At 40.7% G+C, this 18149-nt stretch overlaps 1 protein-coding gene across 2 annotated transcripts in view; it reads left to right on the plus strand.

Moving 5' to 3' along the window:
- znf385b (zinc finger protein 385B) overlaps window positions 1-17860 on the plus strand; it is a 101099-nt gene extending 83239 nt beyond the window's left edge. For both annotated transcript variants that reach the window (XM_064327332.1, XM_064327333.1), the window contains 5 exons: window positions 6476-6632; window positions 12629-12937; window positions 13409-13590; window positions 15056-15157; window positions 15599-17860. In XM_064327332.1, coding sequence (XP_064183402.1) covers window positions 6476-6632; window positions 12629-12937; window positions 13409-13590; window positions 15056-15157; window positions 15599-15811 — 963 coding nt within the window. In that variant the 3' untranslated portion in view covers window positions 15812-17860. The remainder of the gene's footprint in view (window positions 1-6475; window positions 6633-12628; window positions 12938-13408; window positions 13591-15055; window positions 15158-15598) is intronic.
- Window positions 17861-18149: the final 289 nt, after the last annotated feature.

The following is an 18149-nucleotide window of genomic DNA, read 5'->3' on the forward strand; positions in this document are numbered from 1 at the left end:
AGGTATAGTCTTTTCTAGTTGTTCTATTCAGTCTTGGCATTGATTAAACTGTTTGGTTTAAGATGGATACATTATGCAGCAGTAAGTCTAGGCTTAATATAAGCAGTGAGAAAAGATGTCACAGTGTGAGAGGTGCTTGTTCTGACTTCCTTTTGTCCCTTAATCTGAGTCACTACAAACCCTGGCTGTGCATCATAGCTCTGTTGCCAGAGCGTGCCTTCCTCTGTTGATTCAAGTACGTCAGGTGCCTCTGAAGAAACAAAAGCCGCATCCTGTCCTGTAAGGGCAGGGAGCTGGAGGTGTGGTGGCACTCCTGCCGTTTTCACAGCTCTGTGCTATTCACAGTTTTCTTCTAGCTTTGATAATCACATTTGCACAACAGAGAATTTGTTTCCAATCTGAAATACCGCTAAAGAAACAATTTGCAGTGAAAATCCAAAAGACCTACACAAAGGGGGAGAGCAGACTGTTTGCCGCTGATTATTTTGAATTCAGTATCGCTTGGAATTCTGGAGGAAAGCTTTGAGGAGAGTTTTGTTGTTTCTGACCTTGTGGGGTGAAGTCTATCAAAGAGTTTTTTTTTCAAATCTAGCACAGTGGTTGATGTTAAGACTGTGGCTGAGTGCTTCACTTGCAGTTAGCCTCAGTGACGCGCCTGTCTTTGTGAATGTCCCCCTGGGCTGCTGCTTCTCTTTACTCACAGACACTGCGTGGTAAAGTGGTAAAGCTGAAGTGAAGTTCCTTTTAGGGCTTTCAGGAGGAGTCAGCATACTCAAGGCTAAAGTTTTAATTGACTTTCTTCAGTATGTGTGTATATATGTGAGTGTTCTAGTTTCTTGTGTAATGCACTACGATGCACTACATTTCGAAATGTGGACGCCTGAACATCACACATATGTACCATATGTGCTTGTTGAACATTTAATTCCAAAACCATGGGCATTGATATGGAGTTGGACCCCCATTTGCTGCTGAATGAATGAATGAATTAATTTATTTATTTATTTATTTGACAATTTAAAAATGGGATTCCATAAGACCGCTCTTCTGGGAAGGCCTTCCAGTAGTGAGGTTGGGCATAATTGTTGGGCATAAGGCCTGGCTCGCAGTTGGCTTTCTAAATCAATATGTTTGATAGGGTAGAGGTCAGGGCTTTGTGCATGCCTGTCATGTTCTTCCCCTCCAGACTCAGAAAACTAATTCTTTATGGACCTTGGCTTGGACCTTCCCTAAACTGTTGCCACACAGTTGGAAGCACACAATTCTCTAGAATGTTATTGTATGCTGTATCATTAAGATTTCCCTTCACTGGAACTAAGAGGCCTTTCCCAAACCATGAAAAACAGCCCCAGACCATTTATTTTTCCTCCTCCACCAAATACTATTCGGCCCAGTACAGTTGACACTTTGCATACCCCCAAACCCAGATACGTCCATCAGATTGTCAGATAGTGAAGCATGATTCATCACTCCAGAAAATGCATTTTCACTGCTCCAGAGTCCAATGGCGGTGTGCTTTACACCACTCCAGCCAACTCTTGGCATTGTGCACGGTGATCTTAGGCTTGTGTATGACTGCTTGGCCATGGAAACCCATTTCATGAAGTTCTTGAAAAATAGTTTTTATGCTGTTTCAAGAGGTAGTTTGGAGCTCTGTAGTGAGTGTTGCAACCAAGGACAGATGATTTGTTGAAAGTCACTGAGCTCAGTACAACCCATTCTACTGTCAGTGTTTGTCTATGGATATTTCATGGCTGTATGCTTGATTTTCTGGCACTGTTAGCAATGAGTGTGGCTGAAATAGCCAAAACCACTATTTAGAAGGGGTCCACATACTTTTGGGAATGTAGTGTATGTCTTTCGGTCTGTTACAGTGTTACGGGTGATCATTCGCAGATGATAATAATTTGTTGCTGTCGGTGAGACTTTTGTTTGCTCCCTGTAATACACCGCAGCCCCCTCCTGTTCCTCGTTTCTGCAGAAGAAGAAATGCGAGAAGTGTAACTGAATCCCTTTCCTTTCCACGTAGCCTGGTCACAATATGTCACATGGGGCTGGGGCTGGAGGCGTGAGGGATGCTCTGAGTGCTGGAGGCCTTTGCTCCTCCTCACTGGGGCTTAATGAAGTTTCAAGTGGCAGCAAATTTCTCTGCTTCTGTTTCATTCCCTCTGCCTGAGGGGTGGGGGGCAGACAGCTGTTGAGCATACTACCCAGGGCCGGCTGTTGAAACGACACTACAGGCAAAACCCGCTTAACTGACGAAACAGATGAACCAACAAGCATGTGTACAGTATGCATGCAAATTAAGCGTTCATTTATATTCATGATTTTTTCCCCCTTCCGGCCCATCCATCCCCACTCAGCATGACCCGGGCTTGATGTAATTACTCCTGACACAAGTAGCGCATGATGATTTCAAAAGATGAGAAAAGAGAAGCACGTATACTCCTGTACTTAGCATATACTAGTCACTCTGCTGTCTGCATATTATTTTAAGTCCAACCCTGGGGGTCAATGGAGAGGACACTTTTATTTTCTATAACCATTCGATGTGAAACTAGCTTTTTGTGGACTGGAGTTGTACGAGTACAACATGGGAAACTCCCAGGTGTGAATTCATTATCAATGAGCAAGGACTGATGGCTGAACAGGAGAACCATACAAAGAGCCATTACAAAGCACCCACAAAGAATAATGATGCGTTGCTTCACTTAGCAGGACTAAGCAGGGACTATGCTTTCAGTGTCCAGGTTAAAGTAAGGATGGTCAGAATAATCTATGATCTACTCAAACAGTCTCAGAGAGTCAAGCAACACAACCCAGTGTGGGTTGTCTAATAACATTTCTCAAAACCTCAGATCCATGAGCGGCTCATTAAGATTTTATTAATAGTGTTTCCAGCAATATTTTATGTGTGTTCCCTAATGTAAGAATGCCTCGATTTTCAGTTGAAGAATCATTTTAATTGAGTACTTAGCCTGTTGGTAAAGCAACAGGAGAAACTATCCTCAGGAGACAGTTTCTTAAAGTACTTTTGAAATACAATGCTGTTTTAAAACAAAATGCATGCAAAGTTATTTATTTATTTTGGGTCGTCTTTGCTGAGTACATTCTTGTAGAAACATTCAAGTTAAATCATAAAAATCCCAAGACGTTTTGTGATGAGATGGAGATATTCTGTAAGTCAGCATGGTGTAGTATCACCCTACACACCAGTTTTCACCAGAATACCAGATCACTAGCATGACCTCACTTCCTCATGTGCATTTTGTTTGTAGAACTTAACTTTGAAGTTTAAATGTGATAGAATGTGTTGATTAAAGTACATTGCAACTAATGAAGTAAAAAAAAGAGATAAAAATGGATCTAAATACTGGAAAGCATGTTCTCCCCGGGCAGCCATATTGTGTGATGCCGGGTGCTACCTGATCTTAAGGTAGCCTTCGTGTCTGAAATAACAGGAGGTGAGGTGATGGCTTCTTTCCAATTCTGCTAAAAGCCTTGAAACCTTTAGGTGAAATTAAGCCTTGATGGAAGATATGGTAGCCCACATGCAATCTGCTAACTTCATTAAAACTTTATTCTCTTCCTGTGTGCAAGGTATAATTAAAACCCCAGGATGATCCTGATACAGCTTCAATAGCTGTATCAGGAGAGGTTTAACACGTTTTATTTCAGAACCGTATGCCAGTGGTGCAGGCAGTTTACTGCCTGGGCAATTTGTCTTTTAACTATGATGGGATTGTCAGAGAGCCTTAATAACACTGTAATGCAGTAAAATAAGATGGGCTGAGGAAAGGTGATGTCTTCTTCCTGTGTTAAGGTTTCTGGGAAGCAATTAGTTTATAATGAGCTATGATTAATTTAGTAGAAACCATTTCCTTCTCAGTAAGAGGGTAGATGATCTTCTCTGGGAACCGTATTTAAAGAAGGTGGAAGCTATGGTTGATGTTTGCTGGTCTGAAGAAAGAGAAAGAAAGAAAGAAAGAAAGAAAGAAAGAAAGAAAGAAAGAAAGAAAGAAAGAAAGAAAGAAATAAAGAAAAAGACTTATGGCTGTTTCTGCATCGATTTAAATACGTATGACGGCCTCATGAATAATGCACATGCACATATAAGGTGGAGAGCTCTGTTTTGGTTTGCTACACTGAAGCTGATCAGAAGATGCACAGTATTCACATTTAAACAGCCAGATACATGTCATGCCATCATTAGAAAGGTGTACTGAATGTTTGTTTCATAAGAGCCGTCCTGATTACTTTTAGAGAAGGTTCACTATGTGAGCTGTGGACTGAACAAGGAACTGCTGTCAGTATAACAGTAGGATGCCCAAAAAAAGAGCTGATTGTTTGGAATGTATTTCGGGACTGTCGGATGTAGACTGAATGGGAGGAGTTCAAACATAGCAAAAGCAAGCTGAAGGAAAGTTTAGCAGTTGTGACAGATGGCGTGTATGCGCAGAACACTAATCTAGCACAATTGGCTGATTCATCGGTGTGACCCAGTAATTCAGCAGGGAGTGGGACGTCCAATCACTGCTGGAAGTCTGTCAAGCTCACGCCCTGCTGCACAGCTGAGAGCAGTCTTGGAGTCTCATCATTACCTGCTAAAAGACAGGAAGGGAGGCGGGGAGAAAGTGGGCCTTTAAGATCCTTTCAACACCACAGAACTGGCATGTCATCAGAGTGGTTCTGAGCTTCTGAAAAAGTGGATACCCAAAGTCCTTCTAATGAATTCCTTTGAGAGCTGATGAAAATGGTGAGAGAACATGCTCTTGAAGGAAAAGCTCTGAAAGTGTATGGGTGTGTTGGTCTATAACAGGTTTATCTTCTGGTAGATGGGCATTGAATGGAAGGATTTAAGAGGAGGTGCTGAGGTACAACTGGTATTGCAGGCCTCTCCTCTTATTTTGTAAATATAGTTTAAACAGCAGTAGGAAAGCTTACTTGTGCAACTCCAAACGCCTGTGCTAGCATTTATTTTGAGTGCACGTACACCTCCAGTAATTGTAGTGAATCATCTCTGCAGGTGATTTAAGAAAGTGTATATCAGATATAGTCTTCTGTTTCATTCACACTATCTCTTTTCAGATTTCAAGAAAAAATATTCTATAAATGGTTAAAATAATTATGTTAACATGAAGAAAACTGCCATTTTGGTTGTATTACAGCAGAATGATGATGTTTCAGGAGCCAGTGCACGTGTATTTGAAATATATTGAGAGAAAAGTGAAACCAAAATGGATGGGGATAACAGCAGACACGATTCCATATACAAACTTCACTTTAAATGTACATCATTCAAGTGCATGGTGGGTGCATGATTCCTACAATGTCCCCCGTCTGTATGAATATGTCCAGTTCAATCCATGTTGGTGTACCATGAATGAATCGTGAGACAGTGATCTACAGTACTGTTTGGTTTAGGTGCAGACCAGCAACCTGGCTTTCTGTTTTCCACTTGTATTTTGGCTGTTGCTGGGTAGTGCACACAAATTCATGGTCTGCTTCACTTGAGCAAGTGAATAGCAAGAAGCGACATGGGTCCACAATGTGGAACTGGTGTACGGAACTGTGTTTGAGATGTGTACCCTTGTCTTCTTTTTGTGCCGTTACATTAGGTGCATGCTTTACTTATGATCTCCTTTTGTTTGGTGAACAAGGAAATATGATATTAACCATGGGTTAATAGAGTATATTTCTTTCAATAGTGGCACCGCTGCAGACTGTTGTGAAGGATGGAATTAGTAATGTTTGAAGTTTCTCACCTCTTGCACATAAAGCTCTCAAAAAAGACACCCTAATATATTGAAGTGCTCCAACTAGTTTTTATTGAAGTGGTTGTCAGTGCGGTTCACAGGTGGAATTTTATAGTCATTTATGCATTAATGTGATACATCAGCAGTTAGGGGTTTATCTGAGGGGTTTATATAGAGTAGTATTTAACCCTGCTATTACTTAAGCATGACTGTACTATAGTCATATATTGTAGATGTCTCCCCTCCACAATTAATTGTTCTCTAAAAAACTAACATGTTATTTTTTAGAAAGATATTTAACAATTGGAGAGAATTCTTCTATAAAGAACCGAGCTGTCATTCGAATTAATAGTACAAATCCTCTTATCTTGTCGTTAAGTTATTAAGGAAAACAACTCCACTTCCACTCTCGCATACACTGTAGATATATTTTTCTTATTTTATCATAGTTTTGCTCAGGACTCAGCTGCTCTTTTTCCACTTGGCTAATTAAACATTCCCTGAACCCCTCCCAAGAAAATCAGTCACATTCAAAAAGATCATCTTTAACATTGTCTTTCTTTTAATGCAGCGGAGAGAGTGCCGACTATTGAAAGCCGTGTGTGTGTGTGTGTGTGTGTGTGCTTGTGTGTGTGTTTTCATGCGCCGTGTGGCTCGTGATGTGAGCTCCACTGTGAGAAATGAGCCTGATTGCACGGTTCATTTGTTCTCCTTTGTAGAGCCAAGCCGAGGCGCACTACAAAGGGAGCAAACATGCCAAGAAGCTGAAATCACAGGAGTCCACCAAAAATAAGCAGAAAAGTGCGCCTGCCAAGGACAGCGCAAAGACAATCAGCACCTCCAGCGCGCTCACTGCCAGCACCTCTGACCAAACAGGTTAATATAGCTCCTTTTGTTCTTGTCCATCAATCCTTCATGTGCTGGCTCTGTGAGTCATCGTGCATGTTTTGTGTTTTTTTTTTTTTTTGTCTCCTCGCTTTGTCGCCTGTGTGTGTGTGTGTGTGTGTCCCTGTGTGCGTGTTACTGTGCTTCAGGATAATGTTTCATTAACACCAGCTTACCAGCTAACTCCAGCGAGCTCGGTTGACGATAATTAAGTTGGATTTTAATTTAATGGAGTTTAGCGTTTGGAAATGGCTTGTGCTCTTGCACGCAAAGGTAAGTTTGCGCTGTGTTGACTGTGGCGGTAGCCACGCAGGGCGAGGCATAATTGGCAGCAGCGTTTCCCAGATTTAGGGAAGGTTCAGTCTGATGGGATCGCTCTCTAGTGACCCCTGCTGGTCGATTGGGTGTCCTTGTTAAAACTGCACATGAGGTGACTTCCTGAGACTCACATCTTGCAACTTTCCTTTGTGGACTGCGGTGTGAAAAGTAGCAGCTGTTTAGTTTAGTTTACAGGCATTTAGCAGACACTCTTATCCAGAGCGACTTACATTGTGTCCATTTATACAGCTGGATATACTAAAGCAATGCAGGTTAAATACTTTGCTCAAGGGTACAACAGCAGTGTCCTAACAGGGAATCGAACCTGCAACCTTTAGGTTACAAGACCAACTCCTTAGCCATTATACTACATTATGCTAAGCTGTCATTCTTCATAGAGTACGTGTTTGCAGTTTCCCTCCCTGCTGATCATCATGAGGCCATATACCATTGGGTATTCCAATTTGGGGAGGGAGAAAATGGGGGGAAAGCATAAAAAAGATTTTTTCCAGTTTCTTAATTTTCCAGCTTTTTCTCCCAGAAATGTATCTTTAACCTCGCTGATGATTTGTGCCCGTAGTGTCTGTCAACTGATGTCAGGGCTCGATGACAGACTGTTCCAGAGAGAGCGTTTGGAGGGTTGAAAGTGTTTGCTGACAGGATGCATGCTAAGGAAAAAATGAAGAATGAGCTAGGGGCTTTATTTGATATCACAAATTGCTTTTAGCACTACCCTTTTTAGGAAGTAGAAATCATGGAGTTTTGAGCCACTAAATACATGACAGAAGAAAGCAGGTTTCTCTTTTGGGTATCTCCATGTATTAACCTTGGGTGCTTATTCTCATACAAAAAATTTACTTGAGCAGAAAACATTGCCTTCTTGGTTTTTATGATGAGACAATATTAGAAAATTGACAACATTTAACAAAACTTTTTGTGAAAAATGTAAATGCCACACCAAGCGACATTTTATTAACATGTCCAAAACGCTGTGCAATAGAAACAAATTTTGTAAACATGAAAATGTCAAAATGAACTATGACTATGACTTATTATGTTGTTAAAAGGCTAATGAATACAATAAATTAAACTAAAAAAAAAACAGTATAACAATCTTGTTAATCTAACAAATGTAGTGATTTATTTCATTCAATGATTTACTACTATTTCACAATCTGCAAAAAGGGAAAAACTGCTCATCAGATCTCTTTACATGATCACATTGTATTGCCACCATTTCTAGCCAGCGTGACAATTGTATCAGGAACTTGCAGAAACCTTTACAATAAAATGGATTAGGAAGGAAATAACACTGGATGATATAATACTCATTGCTAGAAGACTGTGTCATAATCTCATGATAGTTCTTTTGAAATGAATGTTGTTGTTGTCATTGTTTCTGTGGCAGTGGCTAACTATGAATTGCAACTGAAATCAAGTTTAATATCAATTTAAAAAAAATTGCAAGATATAATATATTGCTGCATGCTTACTGGCCAAAATAAATGAGAATGACCCAGTCACCCCTGACTACAGAATGGACACACATTGGCAGTGTATTCATTACATTCTCAGAGCATCGCTGGCTGTTATAGGTTACAGACACTCATATACACCCACGTTTTTTTTTCTCCATGAGTAAACTGCATGGCTTTTGTCAGTTTGGGAAGGACAGAGTACACAATAAGCTTGAAATAACATGCTTAATTTATTTTCTATGATGTCCTCTATGGGCAAAATTCATCACAAGGAAAAATGATCATGATGATTATTGTTATCACCGTATCATCATCATCCCTATCCCACTTGGCAATGGCAGGTATGGCAGTTTGATGATGGGGGGCACATGCAGTATTTCTTAACCCTGTTATGTTGCGGGTCAAATTGACCCTTTTTAAAGTTTGAAAATCTAGGAAAAATACTTAAAATTATTTTTTCAGTATGAAACTTCTTCTACTGGCCTTAATTAGTGTAATCAACATTCTAAACGAAAATGGTTCATTTCATGTATTTGCAAACCCCCCCTGTATGTTTATATCACCCGGTAACATTTTGCTGTACCTAAAAAATGAACAGAACAGGAGGGTTAAATAGTCATGAAAGGGAGAAAATGTAGACCTTGATCATTGTTAATACAGTCTAGTATTTAGAAATTGTTCTTGGTTTACTGTAATCACATACATTGAATTGATGCATCTTTTTTCTATATGTCACTTAGTAAGTATTCATATCACTCAGTAAAAATAAGTTATTTATATGCAGTGGTCCTTGGCCTTGATATCATATAGGCTTACATGTCTTCAACTGAGTAAGGAGGTTGTCTCAGGAAGGTAAGCTTTGTGAACTTCACAAGAGTATTTCCCTCTAATATAGTACATATGATTTTTATACAAGTTTAACCAGTTTTATTTTAGACATAATATATGGAGACATACTTCCTGCTTTAAAAGCCCAGGTAGCAGGGATATGAACCCTGTAAATTGGTTTTGTAACCCTTCTTATTTTCAGTAACTCTTTGAGATTTGAGATTGGGGTGGGTGATACAGCCAAAACATCATATCACAATTTTTGTAGGATTTATCACTGTAGGGGAAGTGAGGATTGAGTGAAATGTGTTTCATTTTCTGAGGCTAGCAGTTTTAACCAGTTAACACCCTCGTTTGACATCCGGCACTCTGAATACCGAACACAACTGCATCAACAGTTAAAACCCCTCACTTATTCAATATGTTAAATAAATTTAGTTGATTTAATTTGTTAATTATTATCAAATTTATCAATTATTAATTAAATCTCCAAATTTGTCACGAGACAGAGCTAGCTGTTGGATCAACCATTATCAAATGTACGCACAACCAGATTAAAATTAAGAAATGTATTAAGTTATTACAAATATTCACATCTGATCTAAAGGACATTTGATCAACTACCAAAAAAAAAAAACACATCTTGTTTATTCTCAAAATAGTCCCAGAAAGCCAAGTTCAAAGTCCAAAAATCAAAACACAGCCGAATTTTCAAAAAAGCCAGGGATTAAAATTTTAAAATGCCAGGTGAGCTGTAAGACAAGCATGTGATATCCTGCACCAAACACCACCCAACCCCAGGCCCCAGTGAAAAAAAAAGTTCAGATTCCTCAGAGCATTGGCAGCAGCAGATATTTTCACCAGAATGTCCACCGCGACAGATGTTACAGGCTAAGGTCAAGCACCCCAGAACCACTTTCTTTCTCCTGACTCTGATTCTTACTGTAACTCCCTAGATAAAAAAAGTCTTGCATGGTTGAGAGAGAGGGGGTCAACCTGGCTGCTCTGATTCGCTGAGGTGTGAAGTGTGGGGGTGTGGTTGCAGACAAGGGACTGCATGCCTTCTCTGAAAACGGGCAAATTTACATATTAAAGTGGCCTTATGTTTTTGGAAGCAGGTCTAAGCACTATGATATTATCATCCAAATATTCCTTTATAAAAAGATCAAACATGACTATGTTTGGAGATGAATCTTCGTTGACTAATCATTTTTAAATTTTACCAGTTGTGATCTCCACCTTCAGGCAAAATATTTTCCATGTTTCCACATTGATTTCTGCTTTTAACTGAAACTCTAAAAATTTAGATTTCAACTATCAGAACTTGATAGCCATTATCTATATAGACATATGGATCTTTGTGCAGCATATAGCCATGCAGAGTCTCTGACCCCTAATATTCTATCCTGTGTCTCTTCTGGGAGGTGATAAAGTTGTAAAACTTTCAAAGAAGAGACAGCTTTCCTGGACACCGCAGACTTATGTGGAGATAACACCTGTAAAATGGCGTAATTGCCTCAAGGATGTTCCCTTTCATGTTAGTGGAGCAGAGAGCGGGGAGAGGGGGGCAGGCAGAGAAAGCAGATACAGTCCTATGGTTATACAAATGATATTGTCTGTTTCTCAAAGATGATAATCTAAAGACTAGATACCCGACATCACGATATGCAATATAGATCACAATTTCTTCATGTTGCTTGTCTCAGACTATTTTACAAGTTTCTGAACAGTACAACCAAACTGAAATAAAATACTCCTTTTGAACTATTTTAAGACAATATTGACCTAAAAGAAAACCAAAACTGCTTATACCATTTACATATTAAAAATACAAGTGAAAGAATAACAGAAAGACCACTCAAGGCAAAGTACTTTTTCAAACATGTTTTAGCAAATACCACACCTGTTTCAAAATGTAAATAACCCTCACGTGCAACTGATTCAAGGTGGACTGCTCTAACACCTACAGCGTTGTAAAGTGTAGACTCTTCGATGAAAAAAACCCTGTCTCGATCGGTAAAACCACTAGAGATAAAAAAATAATAATAATAATAATGCAGTCCCCATCCCAAAAGGAGGGCTTATATTGACACCCAAGGTTGATTATTATGGTATTTTAAAATCCAATAACTGACCACAACAAGTCACACAACTGCTAAAACTACACTGATGACATTGATATCGCTAAAATCCCCCTCTAAGTAATCAATCTGCTCTTTGTATACGGGCTAGCAAAAGTCATTATTCATTATGTGTGATTTCCATTGAACTGAAAGTGTCTTCATGAGCATTTGAAAACAAGCATTTCTATGCATGTAAATAGAATGTCAAACGTGAAACGTCCTTATTACCCTGCTCTCACTCTGGTGCCGCCACATTGATGTAAACTGCTGTAATACCCCTATTGTAGTTGCCCCTGTAGCTGCTCTCAAAAATTCTGGGACCGAGTTAACAATGATGAAACTGAAGAACCGGCCAAAATCATTCAAATTGCTGGCTCCAGCGGTTTATGTAATATCGCGCTTACAAAGCTAGTGCCTCTTAGGCTGATGGAATGTCAGTGAACTGTAAAGAGCACGCTTTATCTGATGGATTAATTCCATTAAAGAAAGCCACATCCAGAAGAGCAGCCAAGGCTTGTCAGCTCTCCTTATCCTGCTTATACACGGCATCCGATCAGGAATACAAGGCTAGCCAGGTTTGTGTGTTGGGATTAAAAACTGAACTTGTTCAGTGAAGTCAAGTGAGAGCAGGACTACAGGGTCATTAAACATTAGCACAGTGCATTTTTTCTCATCGGATCCAGGCAGTGTTTTGGCTCCTCGCGCTGGTCTGGTTTATCCCTGCGTCTGAGCCCGTGAGGCCCAGATGAGCAAACAGCTGTTTAAAATTAGATCTGTGTTCAACACAGAAAATGAAGATAGCAAATACGCGCATCGCTCTGGCGACCTCTGGCAGGTCTGGCCACCGATGCCCCACCAGTGTCAGTGCGGGGAAGAGCATGTTAGCTTTTTTAAGGCTGGAGGCTGGACATTTGTCCCTGGGGGAAGGGTCCCTGCTGATGACAGGCATAAAAAGCAGCAGCGTTTCCCCTTCAGCGGGATGGTTGCACAGGGGAGGGGTGGGCTTCTGGCCTCCTGGGTGGCGCGTAGCTGCAGATGGGGGACGGGGGCGGGAGGGGGTAGCGGCGCGTTAGACGATGCAGCCCTCAGCGGGCCTCAGCTCCATAAGGAAATGACAGTCCCCGCCCCCTCAAAAGACCAAAACGCACGAAAGGTTGTTCTCCTGCTCTGGCGTTCATTAGCTGTCCGATGGCTTCCGTCCCTACGGTAACAACCGGGATACATCTCTCTTCCCTCTCAGACAAGACTGCGGCGTCTCCGGACGCGCCTAAAGCCTGCACCCCTGCGAAAGCTTTCGTCCCCGCCTCCGTCGTGGCCCTCGCCGCCGCCGCCACCACCGCCGTCGCCCCCAGCCACTGCACGGCCCCGTCGGAGCCTCCGCTCGCCAGCCCGCCCGCCGAGGCCACGAAGAACGGACCAAAGCCAACAGCCGCACCCGCCCCTGAGCCGAGCGCAGAGTCGGAGGAGGAAAAGGCCAAGAAGCTGCTCTACTGCTCCCTATGCAAAGTGGCTGTTAACTCTCTGTCACAGCTGGAGGCTCATAACACAGGTGAGCTGGCATCTGTCTCCCCGTAACACCGCAGTGTCTGGGGCATTACCAAGCCCTCCATTATACGGAGCGCCTTCAGACTGCATTCATATAGAGTTTGGGAAAAAAAGATCACGTTCTTATGAGATCCCACTTATGCTTGTTTGATTATTTGTTATTAACTTATACTAAGATTTATAGCTGCAAAATGTGCTATAATAAATAAACGTTCCAAGAAATTAGTCAAATTAAAGTTGATCTGTTTTGACTTAAATTTGATTTAAGTAATTTGTCAAATTATAAATATTTCAGGGTGCTGCACAGCCCAGTTCTCAAAGGGTTCTATCAGGGTTCTACTGTGTTCATACGTATGTAAAGCCATTTGAGTTATGAGGTTTACGGAAATACTGTTCTATATGTTGATGACATTATCGAGATTATAATGCCATATACTGTATTATCTCAGTGAAAGTTTTTGTTTTTCCCATAAAGGTTCAAAGCACAAAACAATGCTGGAGGCCAGAAATGGAGCTGGTCCAATTAAGGCCTACCCCAGACCTGGGTCCAAGCTCAAAGTCCAAGCCACAATGATCAAGGGGTCGGGTTTACAGAACAAGACGTTCCACTGCGAAATATGCGATGTCCACGTCAATTCAGAAATTCAGCTTAAACAGGTACAGCACTTTACATGGTTTTATTTTTGCCAGATTGGCCAATTTTTCCCTTTAATGACAATTTAATAGCAATTTCAACATGTCTGATAAACTTCCAGGAGATGCAGGACTGTGCATTTATGGCACCTCAAACAGTCCTCCTCAGACAAAGCCAGTTGTCAGGACAGCCTGTTTACAAGGGCATCACAATTTGTTTTCTTTGTGTATTTCCATTTCAGCTGGTTGTAAGTATAAAATATTGTTTTATTAGGTAAAGAGACAGCCTCTCTCACAAAATCCGCAGAACAGTCTTGTGTGATCCCCTAGCAGCCCCATATGTTCACTTGTTCACATTGGTAATGTTTCCAGTATGGTAGAGCACGCCAGTATTTTAGATAAGAGCTCTTCTTGGTGGGTACAGTAAATACGCGATGTAATTGTGTGACACCTAGTTTACACAATGCAGGGTGTTTTTATTGACACCCCCCCTATTGCACTGCCCAACTCTTTTGCACTGTCCAACTCTATTGCGCTGCTCAACTCTCTTGCACTGCCAAACCCTATTGCACTGCTGAACTCTCTTGCACTGTCCAACTCATGCAGTGCAATAAAGCTTGGCAGTGCAAGAGAGTTGGGCAGTGCAAGAGAGTTTACATCTTTAATGCAGACCATGCACATTTACATCTTTAGTGCAGACCATGAAGCTACCAAACTGATATGAGATTATATATATATATATTTTTTTTTTTTATTAAATTTTTTAAATTTCCATAAATTTGGTGCTCAAAGTACAGCTGGGCGTATCCAATTCCCACTCCAATTTGAAATGGCCAATCATCTGCAGTGGCTTACATGTATAAACTCCACTGCTGACTTAGGAGAGTGTAAACATCCATGGTTCTCTTTCAAAAAATGTGGTGTCGCCAGCTGTTTCTTTGCACACCGTTGACTACAGCTTAGCTTGCAGAGTGGAGTCAGAGGACGACCTATCATATGCGTTTTTTGACTGCCATCTATGGGCGCCCAATCGACTAGCAGGTGTTGCTAGATAGCGGTGCACACAGAACCCTACCTGACTGGACCCTCCCATTCCCTAGGCAACACAGTCGGCATTTGCAGATCGCCCTGTGAAGCTATTGGCCACTGTTGCCACTGGCCCGATCAATGTTCAATCCGATGCCATCATCACTGTACCTTAACTGAGTGAGCCACACAAGATGAAAAATATTTGTGCCAGATCAAATTAGCAATTCCACTAGCGCCCAGACACGTGTGCCATTGTCACCAAAATAGGGTCCACAGTCTTCAGTCCATCTGTGGTGAGAACAAGGAATTCTTTTTAAGCATGGCTCCTTTTCAAAGTGACAAAAAGCTTGGTGGATACAATTTGTACGGGTCACACACACACAAAGGTGTTTCCTATCTGTTAAGTATCACAGCATGATGGGGTGAGATCCTCAGTGACAAGCTTTTTTTTTTCTTCCAGCATATTTCCAGTAGGAGGCACAAGGACAGAGTTGCTGGGAAACCCATGAAGCCCAAATACAGCCCATATAACAAGCAGCAGCGTAGCTCCACCGCACTGGCAGTAAGTCTTTATTTACATCCCCTCAAATGAACCTCATTCACATATAAATCACTGTATTTGCCAACTGCTATTTCTTTTCCTGGTAATTTGATCATGTATCATTATAAATAGAACATTTTTAGCGATGTGTGTACTGTTAAGATGTATAAACCGATACCATGTTTATAAACAGCATCTGGCATAACCATGTGATTCATAATTACATAACAGCTTGACTAAATAAAGTTGAAATTTATTTATGTGACAGTAACCAGTTATTTTTCCTTAGCTCAGAGCATCACTCATTGTAACTATTATCCATTCAAAGCTTCAGATCACACCGAGGTTTCTTAAAGAGCATTTTCAGAAAATAATGGCTTGTAGCGATTATGATACAGTTTATTGACCGTAATAGCTGAACGGTTTCCTCTTTTAATACTCAGACCTTTCTTTTTCCCTCAGGCCAAACTCGCATTCCAGAAGGACCTGGTGAAGCCGTTGTCACCGCCGTTCCTTTCGAGCCCGTTCTCTCCGTCCACGATGCCCTCCATCTCTCTGCACTCGCGGCCCAGCGCCTCCCTCTTTCAGGCCTCGGCGCTGGCGCCCTCCTTCCTGCGCGCCGCTCCCGGGCCCATCCGGGCCGCGGCAGGGTCCATCCTCTTCGCGCCGTACTGACCCCTCCCCCCCTGTCCCCCCGAGCGCCGCGGCGGGGAGGAGCCGGCGGGAGCCGGGCGGCCGAGCCGTCGGAGGACGAGGGCAACGGCGGGACCGCGAGGATCGAACAAACGTTGTATTTATGAAACTCGTTTACCCCGAACCTTCTGCCTCGCCCGAGCAGATCTGTTATTGGGGTTGTACAGCAGATAGATAAGGAACAAAAAAAGCATCAAACCGCTTCCTGAACGACTTGAATTCCCACGGTCTTCCTCACCAATGAACCCGACACGTCCGCACATTCTGCAATGTACCTTTCATCCCCAGGATAATGACAATGCCCAGTTTTAATCATGTCTTGATGTCGTCAGGACTGTTACGCTTTCTTTTTGGCCTCAGTGCAGTTGTGTATTGTGTAGCTAACTAGCTGTAGTTTCTGTACTTTCACTATGAATTCAGTGCATACTATTTCTGCATTTGGCAGTCAGGATGATTACCTGATTGGACATTACATAAATTACATTATCTTTTTTTTTTTCATACATTTAAAGTTTTCCTAAAGACAGCAGAAATATATGTAAGAAATTTTTTTCTGCATCTTCAGAGGTTTCAGTTTTTTCAGTTTTTTCATCATTTTGTTTACTGTTCTTTTTAGTGTTTTTTTACTATTTTCTTTTTCCACGAAAAAAAATTTAAATCCATATTTACCATTTCACTTGCCTGTTCTCTGGCAGGAAAATCATGGGCCTTTTTATTTCTGTGTAATATCAATCATTTATAATGGTGCTGCATTATATTGTGGCCCTTTATTGCAATAATGTACAGAGCATTAGCTGTTTAAATTGGAAATATTGTATTTAATGTTTACCTTACGAGTGGCAATACCAATTTTATTGTATAGAGAAGACTAGAGATGCAGTACCTAGATGCAATTATTTGTATTTTTCAAATCAGGAAAAAAGCAATCCACATGAAGAAAGGAAAATATATGTTCATTAACCTGGAGTATTTGTTTAGTGCGTAGTGTGTATGTATGGGAGAAAAGTCTGTACACAAGAAATGTCAATAAAGTAAATTATAAAGATTTGCTCTCATATTACTATACTGTATAATTGATTTTTTAATATAAAAAATGTCCAGACACAGAAAGTCCTGTTTGTAGAAAGCTGACCTGCTGAAGTGCTTAATAATATAAAAGCATGCATGTAAGAACAGTGGATATATTTAATTCTGTATGATCTGTATAGTATTTATTTTCTTAAATTTTTTATGATGCAAATGAGTACAAATTATGAATTCATTAAATTTGCTTCGAGATATTCAAGGACAAACATTATGGTGCAACGTTTTTTTTTCATTCAACCCTTTTGTTTATTGGACAGTTTAACTATGTTTAACGGTTTGTTTTATCTGTGCTGCATTCTGCTTCGAAAGCCAGTAGTTTTGTATTGCGTTGTCTCAACTGATTTATAATTAGAAGGCCAAGCCTTGCAGGTGTATTCTGATCACTGTTTTTTTTTCATTCTTCTGCCATTTATTCCACTTCTGTTGAGACCACCTGGTGGTCCCTCTTGGTGGCACTGTGAATTGAAACTGAAACATTTTAGTGATAATTACTCCTGCCCATTTTGACTGAGAGGCTTGAAACCAACCTTAATAGATCCCTCTCTTCGCAAAGAGAGAAATGGACCCATAAAACATTTTTTGGAAATGACTTTATTAGCTCTTGTGAATGTTAGCGTGCTAGAGTAGTCCATCGCTGTGTGAGACATCCTCCTGACTCAATGTCGATGAGCATGTGGGTTCATTTTTGTTTTCTGTGTTCTTGTTTTCTAAAAATGAAAATGGGAAGTTTTTATGGCTTCAGTTATAAAACATATTTCATCCATCTGCGGCTTGTTGAAGCTAAGAACAAAGTTATCTGGTAAAAAGAGCTAAAATTGAATGTTTGAATGATCAGTGGAAAATGCTACAATAATCCCAAACAATTACAATGATCCCAATGTTGGTGTGATTACCTAAAATATTTTGCAGTTGATGTATTAAACATGGATATAATTTATTGGTTGACGTTGAGTGTAAGGGGTCTGTTTTGACATTATGGGGGCAATATAACCAGAATGTTACATGGAAATGGCTTTGTTTTCATTGCCTTTAAATGGCTTTGTTTTCATTGCCTTTACAGCTGTGAGTGCATGGCCCCCATAATTGCTACTTGCATCTGTATTTAACTTCGGCATCAATATCGAAATGTGACGCAACATGTAGCCTACTTATTTAATACTAGAACCATGGATTTAAAAAATAGGTTGAATACAAAGTAGATGAAAAAAACTGTATTTGTGTCACTTCCAAATAT

The sequence above is a fragment of the Anguilla rostrata genome, chromosome 3, assembly GCF_018555375.3.
Source record: "Anguilla rostrata isolate EN2019 chromosome 3, ASM1855537v3, whole genome shotgun sequence".
Lineage (NCBI taxonomy): Eukaryota > Metazoa > Chordata > Actinopteri > Anguilliformes > Anguillidae > Anguilla > Anguilla rostrata.